The sequence below is a fragment of the Salvelinus alpinus genome, chromosome 6 (assembly GCF_045679555.1).
Source record: "Salvelinus alpinus chromosome 6, SLU_Salpinus.1, whole genome shotgun sequence".
Lineage (NCBI taxonomy): Eukaryota > Metazoa > Chordata > Actinopteri > Salmoniformes > Salmonidae > Salvelinus > Salvelinus alpinus.
In genome coordinates this window covers 36,390,875-36,415,212 of record NC_092091.1, presented here as the reverse complement: position 1 = coordinate 36,415,212, position 24,338 = coordinate 36,390,875, and the positions used below count along the sequence as shown (strand labels likewise).

Genomic DNA, 24,338 nt, shown 5'->3' with positions numbered 1-24,338 from the left:
GATTCCCATTTAAGTGCCTGACTTAATGGCCTTGAGCTAAGCCCAAAATATATATATATATTAGAAACACAGCCTAGGAGGAGAGCAGAGCAAACAATTTACTAGTTATTTATTCTGCCTTTAAAAATAAGCTTTAGAACCACATACTTACGATCTTACAAGGGTTACAGAAACATTGTATTGGTTGCTCTGTTGTTTTCTTCATAAAAATGATGTGTAACAAATTAGAAAAAAATAAGTGCCACCTTTGTGATTTTAGCTTTTTGGGAAAAAATCAATAAGAAGATCTAACGCATGAGTAAATTAGTATTGTTTATTCAATGCAACTGGCCGCTCTAGTTGTCCTCACTGATCAGAAAGAGGATCCGTCTTGGCCTATGCTGCTCTCTGCTGGTGGTGGGTGGAAACTACAACAACAACAACGGCAACGAATTTGACTAATCATTTTGGCATTCTCGAAAACAAATCAGACAAGTAACTCATTTTGAGGTCTAAAGAATCATCTCCCTCCTGCTGATGTATGGTATAGGTCTGGGTTGTGAGTGGAGCGATTGCATCCCCTGGTGCTATGCATAAGATGAGACACAAACAAGAAAGCACTCACCTGTGTCGCTGGGGTTTGTGATGTGCGTCCAACACTGGGTGGCTGGAAAAAGACAGATCACACATATAACCCATATATATTTACATACTGTACATGCTCAGGTGTCTGTCTCCAAATAGTGGAACAACCGTTTGACATCAATCAAGCACATTTTTCCCCCACTTAATACAGAAAAACAGAAATACATACTCAGCGTGTGGCCCGCTGTAGGATGGCACAAATCTCTGGGGACTGGGGGCCTTGTGTGGCAGTGGCATATTATTGTGTGACCGCTTCAGATCCAGTATGGCTTGAGGCAGGATCAGTTTGAGTCCATGGTGGACTGTAAACCTCAGAGTGGTGTGGTCCTCTGTTGAAAGAGAGGTGTCACTTCTCAAACAACCAACCGGAGAGTCTTTAGCCAAACTGTTTGTACTCCATGTCTTGTATCATCTATATGTACAGTACACTTATTTACTCCGAGCCGTGCACCATATTGCTTGTCTGGGCTTATAAAGATTCCCTACTCTGCTCTCTAACTGTCTTGGACAGTGGAACTGACCTGTCATGGACATGATGGTTTTGACCTTGCTGTACCAGTCGTTGTCTATGAGCAGCGGGCCCATGTAGTCTGGGATGGAGGAGACCTCCTGCTTCTTAGTAGCCTTGACTCCATCCAGGTTCTTTGTCAACTTCTGATTACAGAACCTAAAGCAGGGAAGGGATCAGTTTACTCAGCAATGTCCGTTCAACTAGCCAGTGTACCAGTCTGTTGCTGCTCTCTTACTGACTGGTATACAGGCTATAATTCAACCATTATGGGGGAAAGTAATATCAGATTGTTTCCTCGTGAAATGTTGTATTACATAAACTCACAGATAAAGAGGTCTCCCTAAATACCAAAATGTGTAACAAGCATGTACTGTAATATCATTGCAACATTAGTGAAAGTAATAATAACACTAGCTATAGGTCACTTTTTCCAGCAGAAGACAAGGTTGGGGAAGATGGTTATGATAGCTGGGTGGAACAGTCCTCTGTCTACTTTCCCTGTGGAGCACAGCTGCAGTATGGCATCCCTCTGGGTCTCAGCTATGTTTATCTACGAACAAAGCAGCACAGAGTTACCATATGATATTAACCATAACACAATATGGGATATAAAAAGACAGCCAATGGGACTGCAGATGAAAATATATATTTTTTAAGTATCATATAAAACGTGATATCATATAAAACCATAGTACCGTATAGACATCTGAACTAAGTAGTCCTACCCTGAGTTTGGGAGAGATCTCTGACTTGAGGAAAATCTTAATGATCATGTCAGCCTTCTGGTGTAGCATAGCATGGTCATTCTCTCCATACATCCCTGCAGACGCCATCACTGTGCCTGAATCTGCCAGGTTCCTGAACCTGCAGCACAACAACAACAAACACAACAGGTTAGCGGTATCAGGACACAGGGACAACAGGCACAGAAACCCACAATAAAGAGTCGATGTCCACACCCCCGCGGATTGCTAATTTGCATAATAACAACATCCCAATAAAAATCTGTCTTAAAGCTAGAGACATCATGGGGTGTGTCTCAATGCACCACATCCGCCGATGTCAGCCTTCCCCATCTACGGTGGAAAGTGGCAGAACTACAGCTGTGTTTTTCAGATCAGGAGACATAAGCGCAGTAAAGAGGTCAATGGGACACAGACCGCTGGGGATAGAAGAAAGCTGCCGGATTGGCGCACATTTAAAAAATCTGATCTAAAGCGTAAATTTGTCAAATCCGTCACGCTTGACAGATTGTAACAGGCCCACAACGTGGTTACTACACTCCGATTTGGATATATTTGGCTGTTTTCACTGCATAACATTTAGAAGTAGTCCCTTTTCAGGTTTAGAAGAAGTGACTGTTAAATACTAACTCCCGTTCGTATAAGCTGGTAGCATAGATAACATACAGAAATCGGTGGTGGTAGGCAGTCGTTTAACTGATTGGGGTTGACATCCATACAAATCAAATCAAATGTTATTAGTCACACGCGCCGAATCCAACAACAGGTGTAGACCTTACAGTGAAATGCTTACTTACGAGCCCCTAACCAACAATGCATTTTTTTTTAAATACGGAAAAGAATAAGAAATAAAAGTAACAAGTAATTAAAGAGCAGCAGTAAAATAACAATAGAGAGACTAAATACAGGGGGGTACCAGTACAGAGTCAATGTGGGTGGGGCACCGCGGGTTAGTTGAGGTAATATGTGTAAAGGGGGAGGGGGGGGGGGGGGTCAATGCAAATAGTCTGGGTAGCCATTTGATTAGGTGTTCAGGAGTCTTATGGCTGTTTAGAAGCCTCTTGAACCTAGACTTGGCTCTCCGGTACCGCTTGCCGTGTGGTATCAGAGAGAATAGTCTATGACTAGGGTGGCTGGAGTCTTGACAATTTTTAGGGCCTTCCTCTGACACCGCCTGGTATAGAGGTCCTGGATGGCAGGAAGCTTGGCCCCAGTGATGTACTGGGCCGGTCGCATTACCCTCTGTAGTGCCTTGCGGTCGGAGGCCGAGCAGTTGCCATACCAGGCAGTGATGCAACCAGTCAGGATGCTCTCGATGGTGCAGCTGTAGAACCTTTTGAGGATCTGAGGACCCATACCAAATCTTTTCAGTCTTCTGAGGGGGAATAGGTTTTGTCGTGCCCTCTTCATGACTGTCTCGGTGTGCTTGAACCATGCTAGTTTGTTGGTGATGTGGACATCAAGGATCTTGAAGCTCTCAACCTGCTCCACTGCAGCCCTGTCGATGAGAATGGGGGTGTGCTCGGTCCTCTTTTTCCTGTAGTCCACAATCATCTCCTTTGTCTTGATCACGTTGAGGGAGAGGTTGTTGTTCTGGCACCACACGGCCAGGTCTCTGACCTCCTCCCTACAGGCTGTTTCGTCGTTGTCAGTGATCAGGCCTACCACTGTTGTGTCATCAGCAAACTTAATGATGGTGTTGGAATCGTGCCTGGCCGTGCAGTCATGAGTGAACAGGGAGTACAGGAGGGGACTGAGCATGCCCCCCTGAGGGGCCCCTGTGTTGAGGATCAGCGCAGCGGATGTGTTTTTACCTACCCTTACCACCTGGGGTTGGCTCATCAGGAAGTCCTGGATCCAGTTGCAGAGGGAGGTGTTCAGTCCCAGGGTCCTTAGCTTATTGATGAGCTTTGAGGGCACTATGGTGTTGAACACTGAGCTGTAGTCAATTAATAGCATTCTCACATAGGTGTTCCTTTTGTCCAGGTGGGAAAGGGCTGTGTGGAGTGCAATAGAGATTGCATCAGCTGTGGATCTGTTGGGGCGCTATGCAAATTGGAGTGGGTCTAGGGTTTCTAAGATAATGGTGTTGATGTGAGCCATGACCAGCCTTTTGAAGCACTTCATGGCTACAGACGTGAGTGCTATGGGGTTGGTAGTCATTTAGGCATGTTACCTTAGTGTTCTTGGGCACACGCACTATGGTGGTCTGCTTAAAACATGCTGGTATTACAGACTCGGACAGGGAGAGGTTGAAAATGTCAGTGAAGACACTTGCCAGTTGGTCAGCGCATGCTCGCAGTACATGTCCTGGTAATCCATCTGGTCCTGCGGCCTTGTGAATGTTGACCTGTTTTAAGGTCTTACTCACATCAGCTGTGGAAAGCGTGATCACACAGTCTTCCAGAACAGCTGGTGCTCTCATGCATGTTTCAGTGATATTTGCCTCGAAGCGAGCATAGAAGAAGGACAGCTCGTCTGGTAGGCTCGTGTCACTGGGCAGCTCTCGGCTGTGCTTCCCTTAGTAGTCTGTAATGGTTTGCAAGCCCTGCCACATCCGACGAGCGTCAGAGCCGGTGTAGTACGATTCGATCTTAGTCCTGTACTGAAGTTTTACCTGTTTGATGGTTCATCAGAGGGCATAGCGGGATTTCTTATAAGCTTTAGGGTTAGAATCCCGCTCCTTGAAAGCGGCAGCTCTAGCCTTTAGCTCAGTGCGGATGTTGCCTGTAATCCATGGATTCTGGTTGGGGTATGTACATACGGTCACTGTGGAGACAACGTCATCCATGCACTTATTGATGAAGCCAAGGACTGATGTGGTGTACTCCTCAATGCCATCGGAGGAATCCCCGGAACATATTCCAGTCTGTGCTAGCAAAACAGTCCTGTAGCTTAGCATTTGCTTCATCTGACCACTTTTTAAAAAATCTAGTCACTGGTGCTTCATCCTTTAATTTTGGCTTGTAAGCCGGAATCAGGAGGATAGAATTAATGTCAGATTTGCCAAATGGAGGGCGAGGGAGTGCTTTGTATGCATCTCCGTGTGTGGAGTAAAGGTGGTCCAGAGTTTTTTTTCTTTTGTTTGCACAATTAACATGCTGATAGAAATTTGGTAAAACGGATTTAACTTTCCCTGCATTAAAGTCCCCGGCAACTAGGAGCGCCGCCTCTGGATGAGCAATTTCTTGTTTGCTTATGGTGGAATACAGCTCATTCAACGCTGTCTTAGTCCCAGCCTCTGACTGTGGTGGTATGTAAACAGCTATGAAAAATATAGATGAAAACTCTAGGTAGAACTCTAGGTAGATAGTGTGGTCTACAGTTTAACATGAGATACTCTACCTCAGGCGAGCAATAGCTCGAGACTTCCTTAGATATCATGCAACAGCTGTTATTTACAAAAATACATATTCTGCCGCCCCTTGTTTTACCAGACGCCGTTGTTCTATCCTGCTGGTGCAGCGTATAACCAGCCAGCTGTATGTTGATAGTGTCGTCGTTCAGCCACGTCTCCGTGAAGCATAAGATATTACAGTTTTGAATGTCCCGTTGGTAGTTTAATCTTCCGCATAGGTCATCTATTTTATTGTCCAAAGATTGCACGTTTTCTATTAGAATGGAAGGAAGCATTATACCCCGATTTTTATCTCAACATAGTGTTAAATACACATATAAACAATAGCCTAAATGTAGGCTAATTTTGCTGGGGGGGGATTCAGGATCTTTTCCCCACGCATTTCCATGGCATTTCCATTGTCTGGGTCGAGTTCCATGGACCTCTTTACCGCATCTATCCCGAAAATTCGTCTTCTCACAAAAATGTCTGTAGCGTCCTGTTTGGGGTCCAAAAAGATGAGACTCTCACGAACATGACGGAGTTCACCGTTTTGCTCTACAACCTCCACAAGCATCACAGGACTCATCTGAACTCGGTACCGTCGATGTGCCAACTTCTGTCTGTAGCGTCCAAACAGTTTGGGCTACACACTAATCGAAAGGTGAGATATGTAACTCAATATTAGGAAGGTGTTCTCAATGTTTTGTACACTCAGTGTATATCCTGTATATATTTTCACACTATGAGTTTGGAATGAAACTGTGAAATTGTGAAAATTATGATAATGCCCCTTTAGTGTAAGACAGCGGATCCCAAACTAGGGGTCGCTGACATGAAATAGGGGTTGCGGGAGAATTTCCAAAATCCTGACAACATAAAATTTACAAAAATATAAAAAAATATATAAAAACAGTATAACATTGTCTTTGTATCTCAAAATCAAGTTTGCTTAAAAATCGAAATGAAAATTGTTCAAATCTAAAAGATAAAATTCAACAAGATAGCGCCCTTAGATCATGGGAAAAGGCCACACTTGACCGTTGCACTTGAATCATACCCACGGTCAATGGCTATGCCCACTACGCTATCAAACCACACACTATTGCAGAGACTTTGATATTACCATCCACAACTGATATGGTGAAAACAATGTGTGGGGAGGCAGAGGTAGAGAAACTCACATCAATAGCTTTGTCAGGTAACACTTAAAGAATTGATGCTATTACTAGCAATCAAGATGAAACTCTAAACGACTCAAAAACTCCCCAACTTATGCTCTCCAAATGGACGTTAGCTGAGAGGGCCGAGATGCCCATGCATTGACTTTTGTTCGCTTTACATGTCTGGGGATGCTATTCACAAGGACACATTGTTCTGTCTCACGATTCCCGAGCATGAAATAGCACAGGGGATGTTCAGTCTGCTGCGTGGCTATATTGATGAAAAACAGACTCCATGAGATCGAATGGTGGGCTTTTGCACAGATGGGGCTCCATCTACAGTATGGCGGGACAGCGGGCAGGGGCCTCTGCACTCTAGTTATGAATGTGTCTCCCTCTGCCATATGGGCGCATTGTTTGACACACTGAGAGAAACTGGCATCAAAAGAGCTGAGCACAGAACTCGGAGATATACTGCAGCAGGTAACTTCATTTGTAAACTACATCAAAACACACCAACTGTGCGCACGCCTGTTCCCAAAACTTTGTGGAGATATGGAATCAGAGCATGACAATGTTCGATTACACACTGAGGCTTGGTGGTTATCGAGGGGGAGTGTTGAGTTTTGAGAGAGGAACTGTTGTCATTCACAATGGATGTAAAAAAATATATATATTTTAAAGACTTGGTTGACTTTCTGTGTAATGAAGAGAAAATATCTCCTTGCCTATGTAACAGACATATTTGGGATCTGAACGAACTGAATGCAACCATGCAGGGGAAATACAAAAACATTCTACAGATGACTGACCAAATCAGTGGATTCAGAGGAAAAAAATCTTATTGGAGAGAGAGTCTTTCAAAATTGAACCATGTCCCCTTCCCTCAGCTGTGTATGTTTCTAATAGAAAACAGCATCAGTAAGTATCCCACACGAGTGATGACTGCTCACCTCCAACGCTTGGAAGAGCACTTTGGGATCTACTTCCCAATCCGTTTGACTTTGATCCTGTATCAGTTGACATGCCGGTATGTGAAATCGAACAGCTGATCGAGCTGACATGTGACCGAATGCATTCACTGGTCACTACGGAGGAGTTTTGGTTCCTGAATAAAAAAGGAATACCCTGCCGTCTCCCTTAAAACTCATCGTACCCTTCGCCAGCTCATATCTGTGTGATTCGGTGCTCTCGTCTTCATTAAAACCAAATATCGATCCAGGTTGGATATGACAGAAGGGATGAGGTGCGTACTGCCGACCACACCCTCTGACTTTGAGAATCTCCGATGTGACATCAAGCACACCCATCTCATTAGTGGTGCTGAGATACGATGCATTATGTCAGACTCATTTGCAATTGACTGTCATTAGCCCCACATAAAAATGATGTCATGGTGAGTTGAGAATACAGTCATAAATGCTGTTAGAATTTCAATTGACTGCCATAGCCCCAAATAAAAAAGTTAACATTTGCTGTTAATTACATAATTCTTTCCACATGGTTTGGGTCGAGAGAATTTTCAGATATCAAAATGGGGTCTAGGGCCAAAAAAGTTTGGGAACCCCTGGTGTAAGAGCTGTTTGAAAATATCGCCTGGAAGTTCAGCCTATTTTGATGGGATGGAATTTTGGCTAGTAAATTTGTTTATAGACCAATAACAAAGAGAGTTCCAAATCTCTGTCAATAACAGCTAATTTTCAGTTTTCCCCACTCAGACAGTCGTAATTGTAATTGAAAACAATCACAGCAAAGTACTTCTGTCAATAGAAGTGAATGTCAATAATGTAAGAAGGAAAACATATTTATGACCAATCTTACCTCTCACTCTCCAGGTAAAAAGATAGGTCGTTGATGAGGAAGTCAATGATGATGACTTTACCGTTAATGACCCTTCTCTTCATGTGGGAGGTATCCCCCTCTTCTTTAGGAGGGGCACGGGAGTCACATGCTATAGGAGACAAGGTCAACTTAGTGGTGTGTACTGCTAGCACCAGAGCTAGATTTAAAATCCTAACGAAGGTCTATAACTGAAACATTGGTTTGTGGAACATCCAAGATCAGTGTAAGATCAGTGTAATGGAGTTTTGTCCTTTTAATTAAATGTTTTCTTCTGTAGCACCTGTCAAACTATACTTTGTTCAGCACCAGAACCAGGAACAGAATGAAGAGAGGGGACTGAGGACAGCTTACATTCGGAGAAGTGGCGGTAGCTCATTCTCAGGTACAGCTCAAACTCAGTCCTCGTGCGAGGATCCTTCATGGCGATTTGAAACTTACAGACTGTCTTGATGAATCGGCAAAACACCAGCCAGACATTTTTCTTCAGGGTGAGGTGCATAAGGAGTGAGTGAGTGAGTGAATGAATGACAGAACATTTTAGATACCATTGCCCAAGAGGGTTATACAGTGATTGTACAACTGTCTAGTGTCTAACAGTATATAGAGGATGAGAGGCTGGGTGTTGTTCCTACCAGTTTGGTCTTCAGTATGGCTCCTCTCAGGCAGGAGTCTGAGCCCACAGCAGGACCGGGTGGGAATGTGTCTTGGTACTGCTTGAACCTGCAAGGAATCATCCAAACACACACATCGGATTAACACACACTGTTTCGTCTGCATCCAAACACACACACACACACATCACATCAATCACACAGTTCTGTCAAGTAGCATCAATCATCCATAGCCTGGTCCCAGATCTGTTCGTTCCGTCTTGACAACTTCTAAGGTTATTGTCATGTTTAGCATAACAACGACCATAGGAGTTGGCTATACAGCACAAACAAATATAGGACCAGGCTAAATCAACTCATGTCCACAAGGATAAATAATCCTAATACCATGTTCCTTCCAGTGACTTGGTGACCAGGTCCTGGATGGTGTAGAGAACCTCACAGGAAACGGTTCTCATCTGTGCCGCCTGGGAGATGATGTCAGCATTGCACTGCAGGTAGCCCACTGTGGGACGATGCTAGTTAGCGTTTAAACTTCACTGTAGCTCCAATATATTACTGTAGAGGGATACTAGTCGTGTTAGCCTTTTCAATACAATACATCTCTTTCAGTGTCATACAAACAGTCCTTTAAGACTATTAGCAGCAAAGTGAATAATGCCACCATTGATGTCAGCTTGGCTAAAGGTCACCAAGGACCCTACTCTAGACAGAATCTGACAGGAATAATGAATAAGGATTTGAGGACTGTACTGGGGTCCTCCCGGCGTAAGAACTTATTCACGATGGCGAGGATTTTGATCTTCTGAGGTTTGGGCCGGTCGATGGCTCTCAGCTTCTCTACTTCCAGTGTGAAGAGCAGCGCTCCTTGGGCATAGTGGAAACGCAGAAAGCGCCTGAAGTAGTCCAGACTCACCGGGTTCCGGAACACATCTCCAAAAGACCTGTAGCAAAGAGACAAACAATACAGCCATATACAAATGAACATTTGAGTCATTTAGAAGGTGCTCATAGAACTCTTATTTCACTAAAGTAGGTAAAACAACCACTTATCACAATCATTGCAAGTAAACCCTTCTACAAAACAGCCAGCTTCTGCAAAATCAGCGGTAGCTGAAGAATCTAACTTATGCTAGATTAGATACCCTCATTAGATAAACAATGACTCAATGAACAAGGACGCATTTAAGGTGGTGTCCCAACAGTACCTTGGCCTCATAGACGGCGCGCGAACAAAACTGTTGTCTTTCTTCAACATCAGAGGGGCTTTCTTCATCAAGGAACCAGCGGACACTGGCTTAGAGCTTTCGCCGTCTGAGAAAGGCTTCTTCTTCTGATACAGCAAATAGTTAACACTCAGATTCTCCAGTGCCAGCTTTGGGTACCTCACCGCCAGCAAGTCAAATGGCAGATCAAGTGGCTCTAGAGACAGACACAATGACAGTATTCACAGGGCCTAGAGTCCTTATAAGTCTGCTCTCCACATACAGTTGAAGTCGGAAGTTTACATTCACTTAGGTTTGAGTCATTAAAACTCGTTTTTCAACCACTCAACAAATTTCTTGTTAACAAACTATAGTTTTGGCAAGTCGGTTAGGACATCTACTTTGTGCATGACAAGTCATTTTTCCAACAATTGTTTACAGACAGATTATTTCACTTTTACCTCACTGTATCACAATTCCAGTGGGTCAGAAGTTTACATACACTAAGATGACTGTGACTTTAAAAAGTTTGGAAAATTCCAGAAAATGATGTCACGGCTTTAGAAGCTTCTGATAGGCTAATTGACATAATTTCAGTCAATTGGAGGGGTACCTGTGGATGTATTTCAAGGCCTACCTTCAAACTCAGTGCCTCTTTGCTTGACATCATGGGAAAATCAAAAGAAATCAGCCAAGACCTCAGAAAAAAATTATAAACACCATGGGACCACGCAGCCGTCATACCGCTCAGGAAGGAGACATATTCTGTCTCCTAGAGATTAATGTACTTTGGTGCGAAAAGTGCAAATCAATCCCAGAACAACATCAAAGGACCTTGTGAAGATGCTGGAGGAAACGGGTACAAAAGTATCTATATCCACAGTAAAACGAGTCCTATATCGACATAACCTGACAGGCCGCTCAGCAACTGCTCCAAAACCGCCATAAAAAAGCCCGACTACGGTTTGCAACTGCACATGGGGACAAAGATCGTACTTTTTGGAGAAATGTCCTCTGGTCTGATGAAACAAAAATAGAACTGTTTGGCCATAATGACCATCGTTATGTTTGGAGGAAAAAGGGGGAGGCTTGCAAGCCGAAGAACACCATCGCAACCGTGAAGGACGGGGGTGGCAGCATCATGTTGTGGGGGTGCTTTGCTGCAGGAGGGACTGGTGCACTTTTTTATTTTATTTTTTTTATTTTTTATTTCACCTTTATTTAACCAGGTAGGCTAGTTGAGAACAAGTTCTCATTTGCAACTGCGACCTGGCCAAGATAAAGCATAGCAGTGTGAACAGACAACACAGAGTTACACATGGAGTAAACAATAAACAAGTCAATAACATGGTAGAAAAAAAAGAGAATCTATATACAATGTGTGCAAAAGGCATGAGGTAGGCAATAAATCGAATAATTACAATTTAGCAGATTAACACTGGAGTGATAAATCATCAGATGATCATGTGCAAGAAGAGATACTGGTGTGCAAAAGAGCAGAAAAGTAAATAAATAAAAGCAGTATGGGGGATGAGGTAGGTAAATTGGGTGGGTAGTTTACAGATGGACTATGTACAGCTGCAGCGATCGGTTAGCTGCTCGGATAGCAGATTTTTTAAGTTGTTGAGGGAGATAAAAGTCTCCAACTTCAGAGATTTTTGCAATTCGTTCCAGTCGCAGGCAGCAGAGAACTGGAAGGAAAGGCGTCCAAATGAGGTTTTGGCTTTAGGGATGATCAGTGAGATACACCTGCTGGAGCGCGTGCTGCGGGTGGGTGTAGCCATCGTGACCAGTGAACTGAGATAAGGCGGCACTTTACCTAGCATAGCCTTGTAGATGACCTGGAGCCAGTGGGTCTGACGTCGAACATGTAGCGAGGGCCAGCCGACTAGGGCATACAGGTCGCAGTGGTGGGTCGTATAAGGTGCTTTAGTAACAAAACGAATGGCACTGTGATAAACTGCATCCAGTTTGCTGAGTAGAGTATTGGAAGCTATTTTGTAGATGACATCGCCGAAGTCGAGGATCGGTAGGATAGTCAGTTTTACTAGGGTAAGTTTGGCGGCGTGAGTGAAGGAGGCTTTGTTGCGGAATAGAAAGCCGATTCTTGATTTGATTTTGGATTGGAGATGTTTGATATGAGTCTGGAAGGAGAGTTTGCAGTCTAGCCAGACACCTAGGTACTTATAGATGTCCACATATTCTAGGTCGGAACCGTCCAGGGTGGTGATGCTAGTCGGGCGTGCGGGTGCAGGCAGCGAACGGTTGAAAAGCATGCATTTGGTTTTACTAGCGTTTAAGAGCAGTTGGAGGCCACGGAAGGAGTGTTGTATGGCATTGAAGCTCGTTTGGAGGTTAGATAGCACAGTGTCCAAGGAAGGGCCGGAAGTATATAGAATGGTGTCGTCTGCGTAGAGGTGGATCAGGGAATCGCCTGCAGCAAGAGCAACATCATTGATGTATACAGAGAAAAGAGTCGGCCCGAGAATTGAACCCTGTGGTACCCCCATAGAGACTGCCAGAGGACCGGACAACATGCCCTCCGATTTGACACACTGAACTCTGTCTGCAAAGTAGTTGGTGAACCAGGCAAGGCAGTCATTAGAAAAACCGAGGCTACTGAGTCTGCCGATAAGAATATGGTGATTGACAGAGTCGAAAGCCTTGGCCAGGTCGATGAAGACGGCTGCACAGTAATGTCTTTTATCGATGGCGGTTATGATATCGTTTAGTACCTTGAGCGTGGCTGAGGTGCACCCGTGACCGGCTCGGAAACCGGATTGCACAGCGGAAAAGGTACGGTGGGATTCGAGATGGTCAGTGATCTGTTTGTTGACTTGGCTTTCGAAGACCTTAGATAGGCAGGGCAGGATGGATATAGGTCTGTAACAGTTTGGGTCCAGGGTGTCTCCCCCTTTGAAGAGGGGGATGACCGCGGCAGCTTTTCAATCCTTGGGGATCTCAGATGATACGAAGGAGAGGTTGAACAGGCTGGTAATAGGGGGTGCGACAATGGCGGCGGACAGTTTCAGAAATAGGGGGTCCAGATTGTCAAGCCCAGCTGATTTGTATGGGTCCAGGTTTTCCAGCTCTTTCAGAACATCAGCGGGGTAGCAGCGGGGGGGGCGGGGCTGTTGGCCAAGGTTGGAGTCGCCAGGAGGAAGGCATGGCCAGCCATTGAGAAATGTTTGTTGAAGTTTTCGATTATCACGGACTTATCAGTGGTGACCGTGTTACCTAGCCTCAGTGCAGTGGGCAGCTGGGAGGAGGTGCTCTTGTTTTCCATGGACTTTACAGTATCCCAGAACTTTTTGGAGTTAGAGCTACAGGATGCAAATTTCTGCTTGAAAAAGCTGGCCTTTGCTTTCCTGACTGACTGCGTGTATTGGTTCCTGACTTCCCTGAACAGTTGCATATCGCGGGGGCTCTTCGATGCTATTGCAGTTCGCCACAGGATGTTTTTGTGCTGGTCGAGGGCAGTCAGGTCTGGAGTGAACCAAGGGCTATATCTGTTCTTGGTTCTGCATTTTTTGAACGGAGCATGCTTGTCTAATATGGTGAGGAAGTAACTTTTAAAGAATGACCAGGCATCCTCAACTGACGGGATGAGGTCAATATCCTTCCAGGGTACCCGGGCCAGGTCGATTAGAAAGGCCTGCTCGCAGAAGTGTTTTAGGGAGCGTTTGACAGTGATGAGGGGTGGTCGTTTGACCGCGGACCCGTGGCGGATACAGGCAATGAGGCAGTGATCGCTGAGATCTTGATTGAAGACAGCAGAGGTGTATTTGGAGGGCAGGTTGGTCAGGATAATGTCTATTAGGGTGCCCATGTTTACGGATTTAGGGTTGTACCTGGTGGGTTCCTTGATGATTTGTGTGAGATTGAGGGCATCAAGCTTGGATTGTAGGACTGCCGGGGTGTTAAGCATATCCCAGTTTAGGTCACCTAACAGAACAAACTCTGAAGCTAGATGGGGAGCGATCAATTCACAGATGGTGTCCAGGGCACAGCTGGGAGCTGAGGGGGGTCGGTAGCAGGCGGCAACAGTGAGAGACTTATTTCTGGAGAGATTAATTTTTAAAATTAGAAGTTCGAACTGTTTGGGCATAGACCTGGAAAGTATGACAGAACTTTGCAGGCTATCTCTGCAGTAGATTGCAACTCCTCCCCCTTTGGCAGTTCTATCTTGACGGAAAGTGTTATAGTTGGGTATGGAAATCCCAGAATTTTTGGTGGCCTTCCTAAGCCAGGATTCGGACACGGCAAGGACATCAGGGTTGGCAGAGTGTGCTAAAGCGGTGAGTAAGGCAAACTTAGGGAGGAGGCTTCTGATGTTGACATGCATGAGGCCAAGGCTTTTTCGATCACAGAAGTCAACAAATGAGGGTGACTGGGGACATGCAGGGCCTGGGTTTACCTCCACATCACCCGAGGAACAGAGGAGTAGTAGGATGAGGGTGCGGCTAAAGGCTATCAAAACTGGTCGCCTAGAGCGTTGGGGACAAAGAATAAAAGGAGCAGATTTATGGGCGTGGTAGAATAGATTCTGGGCATAATGTGCAGACAGGGGTATGGTGGGGCACGGGTACAGCGGAGGCAAGCCCAGGCACTGGGTGATGATAAGAGAGGTTGTATCTCTGGACATGCTGGTCTCAATGGGTGAGGTCACCGCATGTGTGGGGGGTGGGACAAAGGAGGTATCAGAGGTACGGAGAGTGGAACTACGGGGTCCATTGCAAACCAAAACAATGATAATGATAACTAGCCTGAACAACAGTATGCAAGGCATATTGATATTTGAGAGAGACATACAATAAGGCATAAAGTGATTGCAGGTCTTGATTGGGAGAGCTAGCTAAAACAACAGGTAAGATAACAGCAGCAATAACAGGGTGCTAGTCTAACACAGCAACAACAGGTAAAAATGGCGACGACTAGGCAGAGAGGGTCGGATTAACTACACACAGATCCTGAGTTAAAGCACAGAGCCGACAGATAAAACACAAATAAACAGAATGGAGTACCGTGAATTAATGGACAGTCAAGCAGGCATCAGCTATGTAGCCAAGTGATCATAGTGTCCAGGGGGCAGCCGTAGATGGAGCAGGGAGGCCTCCACTAAGCTAGCACGCGGCGTTTAAAGTTAGTAGCCCGGGGGGTGGTCTGCTCAGACGGAGGGGGTCTGCTCAGACGTGGTCGTGTCGACAGAGAATCCAAGCCGGATGGCGATGGCGAAAGAGAGGTTGTGAATTGTAGAATTGTGTTTGCTAACTGGTGCTAGCTTCGTGGCAGTGGCGCTAGCTGCGCTAGCTGCAAGCTAGCTGTGAGGATCAGAAGTAGTGGCTCAGGGATTACGGCAGGAATCCGGCGTTGTTGTCGAGAGACAGTCCGATGCTGGTAAATTGGTGAGTAATATCCAGGCTAATAACAGGGCTGGTGTCTGTGCAGAAGGTAAAAGCTGCTAGCAGCGGCAAAAAATGGCTAAATTAGCTTGTAGCTGATTTAGACCAGTTGTGATGGATTGGCAGGGCTCTGTGTCGGCAAAAAAAGGTCCAGTCCAATTGGCAAAAGAGGTATTGTAGCCCAAGAATTCGCTGGTAGACCTCTTCGGCTAGCCGGCAGATGGGCCTAGCTCGAGGCTAGCTCAAGGCTAACTGGTGCTTGCTTCGGGACAGAGGTGTTAGCCAGTAGTAGCCACTCAGTTGCAGCTAGCTAGCTGTGATGATACGGTGTAATTGTCCAGAGCTTGCGTCAGGAATCCGGTGATGTGGTAGAGAAAAAGCAGTCCTATATGCTCTGGGTTGATATCGCGCTTGCAGACTGGCAGGTATTGGCCCGAGCTGAAGCTGGCTGTGTCCGAGTTAAGGGTGAAGACCGCAGCAGTGGCTAACTGACTACTAGCTAGTAGCTAGTTATCTGGCTAGCTTCTGATTGGGGTTACGGTTCTAAAGTATAAAAAATAGCAGGTCCGTACCACATTGGGTGAGGCGGAATGTAGGAATGTATATTCAGTTCCTAGATGGAAAGTGAAATTAAAATATATACGAAATGTATACGAAAAATACGAGGACTATTTACACGGGACAAGACAAGACAAACACACGTCCGACTGCTACGCCATCTTGGATTCTGCCGTTCACAAAAAGGAACATTTTGTGGATATTTTGAAGCAACATCTCAAGACATCAGTCAGGAAGTTAAAGCTTGGTCTTCCAAATGGACAATGACCCCAAGCATACTTCCAAAGTTGTGGCAAAATGGATTAAGGACAACAAAGTCAAGGAATTGGAGTGGCCATCACAAAGCCCTGACCTCAATCCTATAGAAAATGTGGGCAGAACTGAAAAAGCGTGTGCGAGCAACGAGGCCAACAAACCTGACTCAGTTACACCAGCTCTGTCAGGAGGAATGGGCCAAAATTCACCCAATTTATTGTGGGAAGCTTGTGGAAGGCTACCCGAAACATTTGACCCAAGTTAAACAATTTAAAGGCAATGCTATCAAATACTAATTGGGTGTATGTAAACTTCTGACCCACCCACTGGGAATGTGATGAAAGAAGTAAAAGCTGAAATAAATTATTCTCTCTACCATTTTTCTGACATTTCACATTCTTAAAATAAAGTGGTGATCCTAACTGACCTAAAACTATAATTTATATTAGGATTAAATGTCAGGAATTGTGAAAAACTGAGTTTAAATGTATTTGGCTGAGGTGTACTTCCGACTTCAACTGTAATACAAATGTTGCAATGCAACTATAAATGGATTTTAAACTTATCATTGAGCTTTCATTGTTCACGCTGTAGTAACACCAGCATTGCTCTCTCGTAGCCTTAGCTACAACTGAATCTGCACATTCCCCTTATTCTCATTAACTCCTCTGTGTTAACCCTTGGTTATGTTCCTACCAGTCTTTTTGTAGTGCAGGTGGACAGACCCTCCTCTCTTCACGTCCTCTAGAGCCATCAGGGCCCAGTTCTCCAGCCAATCAGAGGGCTGCTCTGTTGCTCCATGGCTACAACAGGACTGACAAAGGGCCAGAGCCTCCCTCATCCTCCTGACCTGCTGCTCTTTTGTGTTCTGGCCACTAGCAGATAACCTCTGACCACAGTTCACACCGGCACTCTCCTGGCAGTCAAATCAGAAGGGAAAATGTGATAACATAACCCTCAACAGAGTTAAAGGGGAGATGGACAGATTTGTGCATGTAAAAGGAGGGGGGGTACACATTTCCGTTGTAACTATGGACAATACAGTTATATTGTATAATCAATTTGCATAAAACAAAATCAAATCAGTTACCAGACAGGAACAGAAATGTTTGTCTTCTTCGTCCAAAAATGAATCGTAAGATGCACAAAGCACCTACAAAAAAAATGCCCATTACCAAGAGATTGACTCAAGACATTTTCAAAGATTCACAAGATTTCAAAAACATTCAAACACTAACTGTATGTCAACATGCTGACTTTACCTTACAGATCTCATGTTTGGCTGTGTATATCCACGGTATGACTGCTCCAGAGGGCAGGAGTCTACGGAGCTGCCTGCTGGTGTCGCTCTCCAGGAGGCCTACCCTCTCTGCGTTCTCCCCCAGGTAGGTGTGTGTGATCCTCCTGGCCACAGCCTGTCTCTGGCTGTGGAGGGAGTCATCTCCCTGGGCCCTGAGTATGGAGGATATATTACAGTCAAATAGAAGATAGTTTACAAAAGTGAACGAGTCATCAATACCAAAAACAAATCATTATTAGCACATCAATACAACAATGTTCATTTCTGTTAAACACAGCACATTTTCCAAATATATTTCTCGCTTTGGGCATTTTCACAGACCTTTCATTTTTAAAGTTGCATTCAGTATTTTCACAACAACACATTTGTTCGTGATTCCTTTTTCAATCATTTACATTATTTTGTAAATATATCCATACCTGAGCACCAGGCTAAGGATCAGCTCCAGGTCCTGCCAGAGCCCCAGATGCTGCAGCTCTCTTTCCAATCCCCTGGCCCTCAAGGAAGGCAGCTAAGGGCCCACCAGCCAAGCTGTCAGCCGACAGGGCAGGCTGAAGATAGTTGTAGCGGTGGGACTCTGGAGTTGCTGGTGCAGGGGGAACTGGTAAGACAGACGGCTGGTAGTAGGCAGGAGTCTCCATACAGGTGTGTGGAATAAGTACTTCTCCCTCCTGGACCCCTTCAACATCAATGTTTGGGAGAAAGTTACCACTTCTGTGGCTGGACTTGAGGTTATCCACTTTGCTGGTTTGTTTGCTGCAGGTTTGGGATTTTGCATCGTCAGGCATGTTGCGGTATTGTTCAGTTGTGGCATCAATCTGGTATTTGGTTTGACTTCTATGCACAACATTAGTGCACTGTTCCTGGTCTGTTTCACCCCCAAGACGAAGCCACTGGCAACAGAGACGTCCATCTTGGATCTTCTCAGCCTCCCGGGCTGCCATTACGGATCTGTTCTGTGGTTCCTCATGGCGCATCCAGAGGAGTCTCTTGGTGGTTTTGGAGCAGTAGGTCCCAGTTGCACTCCCAGTCAGCTCTGCCTCCTTCACCTGTCCCAGGCCTGGGTCCAGTCGAGCAGGTATACCAGGCACATCCTCAGGAGCAGAGTGGGATGCGATGGCGCTGTACTCCTGAACGATGTGGCTGCACTCTGCAGCTCTCCAGAGTGAGTCCTTGCAGTATCTTAGAAACTGAGGAAGCCAATAGTGCTGCAGCCGATGTAAAGCTTTGTTATACATCTGACCGATGATCTGCTTTCTGGCACTGTCGGGTAGCTCACCGGATAGAATGCTAATCATTGTATCTACCAGACAGACACAGGAGAGCACAGACAAAGGGATTTAAATGAAGAAAATACATCAACATAGCACAAAGAGTATGTAGACCTATAGGTCAGAAAAGGGGCAGGTGAGTAGTTTCAGGACAGGTAACGGTGATGTGGCCTGGCCATCTCTTGAATGAATCATCTTTATTCATGGTGACTATCGATCCCAGGGTAATGTACTTTGTCACCAGTTTAGTCTCTTTACCTCGTGGTATGTGACAGATAGCCATGATGCTGGATCCCTCTGTGAGATGGATGGCTCTGATGACAGTCAGCAGGGCCAGGTATCTGTGTTTCTGACCTGCGTCCTCACAGTCCATGTTGAACAACCTGGACACTCTCACACAGAATGACACCAGCTCCTTCCCTGCACACACACAGGAAGCATGAGTCGATGAATGTCCACAAGTGGAAAATACAATTCAATACAATTCAATACAATTCAAAATAAATGAGTAATGCCACTTCATAGGCCAGGAACACACACCAACACCAGTCACCTACCACAAGTGCCCTTGATGAAAGTGCTGAATCGTCTCATCCCTCTCCCGCTCCCAATGCATCTCCTCAGTAGCCACTGGTCTGCTGTTGTCCATTTCAACACTTTAACCAGCAAGAATCTCAAATTAGCATTGTACAGCAGTGATCTTACTCTGAATCTGTCAGCAGGGTTTTCACACAGACCTTCATGGAATTGACAGTAAACACATGTGCCATAAAGACACGACGGATAGGGCAGGGAAGCGAACTCGTCAGTTAGACAGGCCCACTTGGCTAAAAATAGACCAGCCCATCTTGCATTTGCCTGAAATGCCAGATGGCCAGTCCACCCCTGGTGGTAGGCAGATATAAAAAAAACAAGCAAAGTTTATTAAATGACTCAGGTTTTCTTGTTTGTAAAAGGTTCTACTTAATCACCCTCCCGGATCCGGGATCCTCCTCATCAGAAAAGCTGACTAGCATAGCCTAGCATAGTGCCACAAGTAAATAATAGCATATAAATATCATGAAATCACAAGTCCAATACAGCAAATGAAAGATAAACATCTTGTGAATCCAGCCAACATGTCCGAATTTTAAAATGTTTTACAGCGAAAACACAACATATATTTATGTTAGCTCACCACAATAGCCCAATACAAAACGCCATTTTGTCACCGCAAAGATATCTTTCACAAAACCCACAAATAGAGATCAAATTAATCACTAACCTTTGAACAACTTCATCAGATGACAGTCTTATGACATCATGTTACACAATACATTTATGTTTTGTTCGAAAATGTGCATATTTATAGCTATAAATCCTGGTTTTACATTGGTGCCATGATCATAAATGGCACCAAAACAGCCAGAATAATTACAGAGAGCAACGTAAAATACATAAATACTCATCATAAAACATTTATGAAAAATACATGGTGTACAGCAAATGAAAGAAACATCTTGTGAATCCAGCCAATATTTCAGATTTTTTAAGTGTTTTACAGCGAAAACACAACATATATTTATGTTAGCTCACCACAATATCCAAAAACACACCGCCATTTTTCCACTGCAAAGGTAGCTTTCACAAAACCCACAAATAGAGATAAAATTCATCACTAACCTTTGAACAACTTCATCAGATGACAGTCTTATAACCTTTTGTCAATACAGGGGGTGCTGTTTCCACTTTGGAAAATATCGTCTCCAAATTAAACTGCCTCATACTCAATTCTTGCTCGTACAATATGTATATTATTATTACTATTGGATAGAAAACAATCTCTAGTTTCTAAAACCGTTTGAATTATGTCTGTGGGTGAACCAGAACTCTTTCTACAGCGAAACTCATGACAGGACATGCGAAGCTCTGAAAAATAGTCTCTGATCTCGGATCAGTTTTAAGCTCTGTGTATGCCCTATGGATCGAAATGAACTGCACCCGCCTTCCCCTGGATGTCAGTAACCAATGAGAAGTGGAATGGTGTCTCTAGGTGGTTCTCAGAGTTTATAAAAGGGAATGGAGTGAGATGACCCATCTTTTTGACGCTCGCCAGGACGCAAGGGAGGACATCAGAATCGCATGCTCAAAAGCTCTCGTTGTTGATCAAAGATCTATCCGTCTGTGATTTAATTCGATATAGGTGTTAGAAACATCATAACGAAGTTATTTGAAACCGATTTATATCAGTTTATGCGAGTATATTGCTATTTTTCTGAATTTCCTTAGTATTGCGTTTAACGATTTGGGCATGTGTGTGCCGTGTAGCTATCGTTAGCTGCTAGTTCTGAAGTTGAGGTCGTTTTACAACAAAGCAACGATACTTTTGGACAAAGGACACATTGCCCAAGATACTGATGGAAGCTCGTCCAAAAGTAAGACTTATTTATGATTTTATTCCGTATTTATTGTGGAAAAATGTAAACACAGTTGTCAGCCATTTTTTGAGGCACTAGTCTGGCTGTAACTCACAATGTATGTCTAGTAACGTAAATTTTAAAAATCTAAATCAGCGGTTGCATTAATAACCAATGCATCTTTCATTAGCTGTCCAACCTGTATTTTTTTAGTCAATCTAATCGATAAATAATCGTAAACATAGGTGCCTTTCCAAGATGGCGCCGGCCCGAATGCATGCCTTGTTTTGACAGTTTACATTGCATAACCACGATTTGTGATGCTAAATGTGCACATTGTCGAACAAACTCTATATGCATTGTGTAATATGATGTTACAGGACTGTCATCTGAAGAATTCTGAGAAGGTTAGTGAAAAAATTAATATATTTTGGTGGCGATAACGTTATCGCCCCCTTTGCATTGATTTAATGCTGGTGTGATGTTAGCTCATGTGGTATGCATTGTGTTTTCGCTGGATTCACAAGATCTGTGTCTTTCGATTGCTGTAGGCTGTGTATTTTTCTGAAATGTTTTAGGATGAGTATTTTGGTAATTGACGTCGGTCTCTGTAATTATTCCGGCTTCTTCCAACGCTATTTCAGATTGCAGCTGCAATGTACAACTGTGATTTATACCTGAAAAATGCACATTTTTCTAAAAAAACATATCCTATACCATAAATATGTTATCAGACTGTCATCTTATGAAGTTGTTTCTTGGTTAGTGGCTATATATACATTATCTTTATTTAGTCTAATTAGTGATAGCTACTGATGCAGGAAAAAAATGGTGGAGTAAAAAAAGTGGTGTCTTTTGCTAACGTGGTTAGCTAATAGATTTACATATTGTGTCTTCGCTGTAAAACATTTTAAAAATCAGAAATGATGGCTGGATTCACAAGATCTGTATCTTTCATCTGGTGTCTTGGACTTGTGATTTAATGATATTTAGATGCTTGTATTTACTTGTGACGCTATGCTAGGCTATGCTAGTCAGCTTTTTTACTGTGGGGGGTGCTCCCGGATCCGGGTTTGGTAGCAAGTAGAAGATAACATCATGTTATACAATACATTTATGTTTTGTTCGAAAATGTGCATATTTATAGCTATAAATCCTGGTTTTACATTGTGAATATGGCGCCAAAATGCACCAAATTGTCCGGAGAAATTTTGGAGAGTCACGTAATCTAACCAAAAAACTCATCATAAACTTTGCTAAAAAATACATGTTGTACAGCAAATGAAAGATACACTGGTTCTTAATGTAACCGCTGTGTTAGATAAAAAAAAATAACTTTAGTACAAAGCACAGCATGCAATAATCTGAGACAGCGCTCAGCCATTCTCCGCCATGTTGGAGCCAACATATTCCACAAAAAATACGAAATAACATCGTAAATATTCTCTTACCTTTGATGATCTTCCATCAGAATGCAGTGCAAGGAGTCCTAGTTCCACAATAAATCGTTGTTTTGTTTTAGAATGTTCATTTCTTCTGTCGAATTAGCAACTTTGGCTAGCATGGTGGAGCTCAAGTGTCCATCAACGTTTGGCGCATGGAACGAAAAATTCAAAAACTGATAATAAAAGTCGAATAAACTGGTCAAACTCAGTTGAGAATCCATCTTTAGTATGTTTTTCTCGTATGTATCCAATAACGTCCCAGACGGAGCATTTTGTCGTGTCTACCTAACGCATTGCAGAAAATGATATGGTGTTCCCAGGTGCGCAGCAAAATACTGCCAATATGGCGGACCTGTCACTCCAAAAGCTCTCATTCGGGTCCCACATCAGGCTAGACACCTCATTCAACGTTCTACAGCCTGTTGACATCTAGTGGAAGGCGTATGAAGTGGATACAGATCCATAAATACAAGGCAATTGAATAGGCGAGGCCTGTCAGAGAGACCCATTTCAGAATTTTCACTTCCTGTTTGGAACTTTGCCTGCCAAATGAGTTCTGTTTTACTCACAGATATAATTCAAACAGTTTTAGAAACTTCAGAGTGTTTTCTATCCAATAGTAATAATAATATGCATATCGTATGATCTAGAACAGAGTAGGAGGCCGTTTAATTTGGGCACAATTTTTTCCCAAAGTGAAAAGGGCGCCCCCTATTTGCAAGAGGTTTTTAAAAGAAAGGTTTACCCAAACTCCTGGAATTCCCAAGTGATTCCATACATTGAAACTAATTCAGTGGAGTTTGCCCTCTCCTCTCTCTCTCCCTGCAGTGCTGTACTGAAACAGCTGTAAAAATGAGTCCCGTGACTCATTACATTGCTGGATGCAGGTCTCGCTCTGCTCCATTGCCAGTTCATGATTCATGATTCAGAAATCTGTGAAGTGTGGACAAATTTGTTGTTTTATTGAAAGCGTACGGCCGAATGAGCTATTTAAAAAAAAAAAAGTACTATTGGTTTTAAGTCAGTAAATGTGTACTTTTCCACCTAAAACATTTGCGATAATTTTATATAGTTATTTTATGTAGCTGACTGCCACAGCAGCGGAGATGGGTAACAACTGTGCATGTGCGCTATATATCGTTTATTTTTATTTTTATGTAGTTGTCACGCCCTGACCTTAGAGATCCTTTTTATGTCTCTATTTTGGTTTGGTCAGGGCGTGAGTTGGGGTGGGTATTCTATGTTCTATGATTTGTATGTCTATGTTGTTGGCACTATAGCCTTTAGCTTCACGGTTGTTTTCTCGTTTGTTGTTTTGTTGGCGTCATTTTTGTAAATAAAAGAAAATGTACGCTTACCACGCTGCACCTTAGTCCTCTTCTTTTAACGGCCGTGACAGTAGTGTTTTGTGGAGACTACTGTAGTATTTACTACAGTGTTTCTTTGCGGATAATACTGTAGTATTTACTATAGTGTTCTACAGTTTACTACAAATGTATTGAATAAATACTACAAATGATCGAGGGATACTACAGTGTGTAGTATAGTATTCTACAGTATACTACAATTTACTACAGAATTCTATAGTAAGTACTGGAGTATTTATTCTATAGTAAACTACAATTTTTTCATGTGGGTATTTTTTTGGCAGAGCAGTCAAGACCACCTTACACAT

The 24,338-nt window shown here is 43.7% G+C and overlaps 1 protein-coding gene across 1 annotated transcript in view; it reads right to left on the bottom strand.

Annotated features, from left to right (window-relative positions):
- Positions 1 to 23,585, bottom strand: part of LOC139579685 (regulator of G-protein signaling protein-like) — a 38,059-nt gene extending 14,474 nt beyond the window's left edge. The window contains exons 1-18 of the mRNA XM_071408528.1: positions 23,537 to 23,585; positions 19,380 to 19,559; positions 19,081 to 19,242; positions 17,987 to 18,854; positions 17,514 to 17,703; positions 17,342 to 17,404; positions 16,948 to 17,167; positions 10,040 to 10,253; positions 9,585 to 9,775; positions 9,219 to 9,336; positions 8,853 to 8,940; positions 8,572 to 8,701; positions 8,200 to 8,329; positions 1,861 to 1,999; positions 1,561 to 1,685; positions 1,146 to 1,291; positions 794 to 953; positions 605 to 646 (exon numbers count right to left, since the gene is read on the bottom strand). Of these exons, the coding sequence (XP_071264629.1) occupies positions 605 to 646; positions 794 to 953; positions 1,146 to 1,291; positions 1,561 to 1,685; positions 1,861 to 1,999; positions 8,200 to 8,329; positions 8,572 to 8,701; positions 8,853 to 8,940; positions 9,219 to 9,336; positions 9,585 to 9,775; positions 10,040 to 10,253; positions 16,948 to 17,167; positions 17,342 to 17,404; positions 17,514 to 17,703; positions 17,987 to 18,854; positions 19,081 to 19,242; positions 19,380 to 19,559; positions 23,537 to 23,585 (3,215 nt within the window). The remainder of the gene's footprint in view (positions 1 to 604; positions 647 to 793; positions 954 to 1,145; positions 1,292 to 1,560; positions 1,686 to 1,860; positions 2,000 to 8,199; positions 8,330 to 8,571; positions 8,702 to 8,852; positions 8,941 to 9,218; positions 9,337 to 9,584; positions 9,776 to 10,039; positions 10,254 to 16,947; positions 17,168 to 17,341; positions 17,405 to 17,513; positions 17,704 to 17,986; positions 18,855 to 19,080; positions 19,243 to 19,379; positions 19,560 to 23,536) is intronic.
- Positions 23,586 to 24,338: the final 753 nt, after the last annotated feature.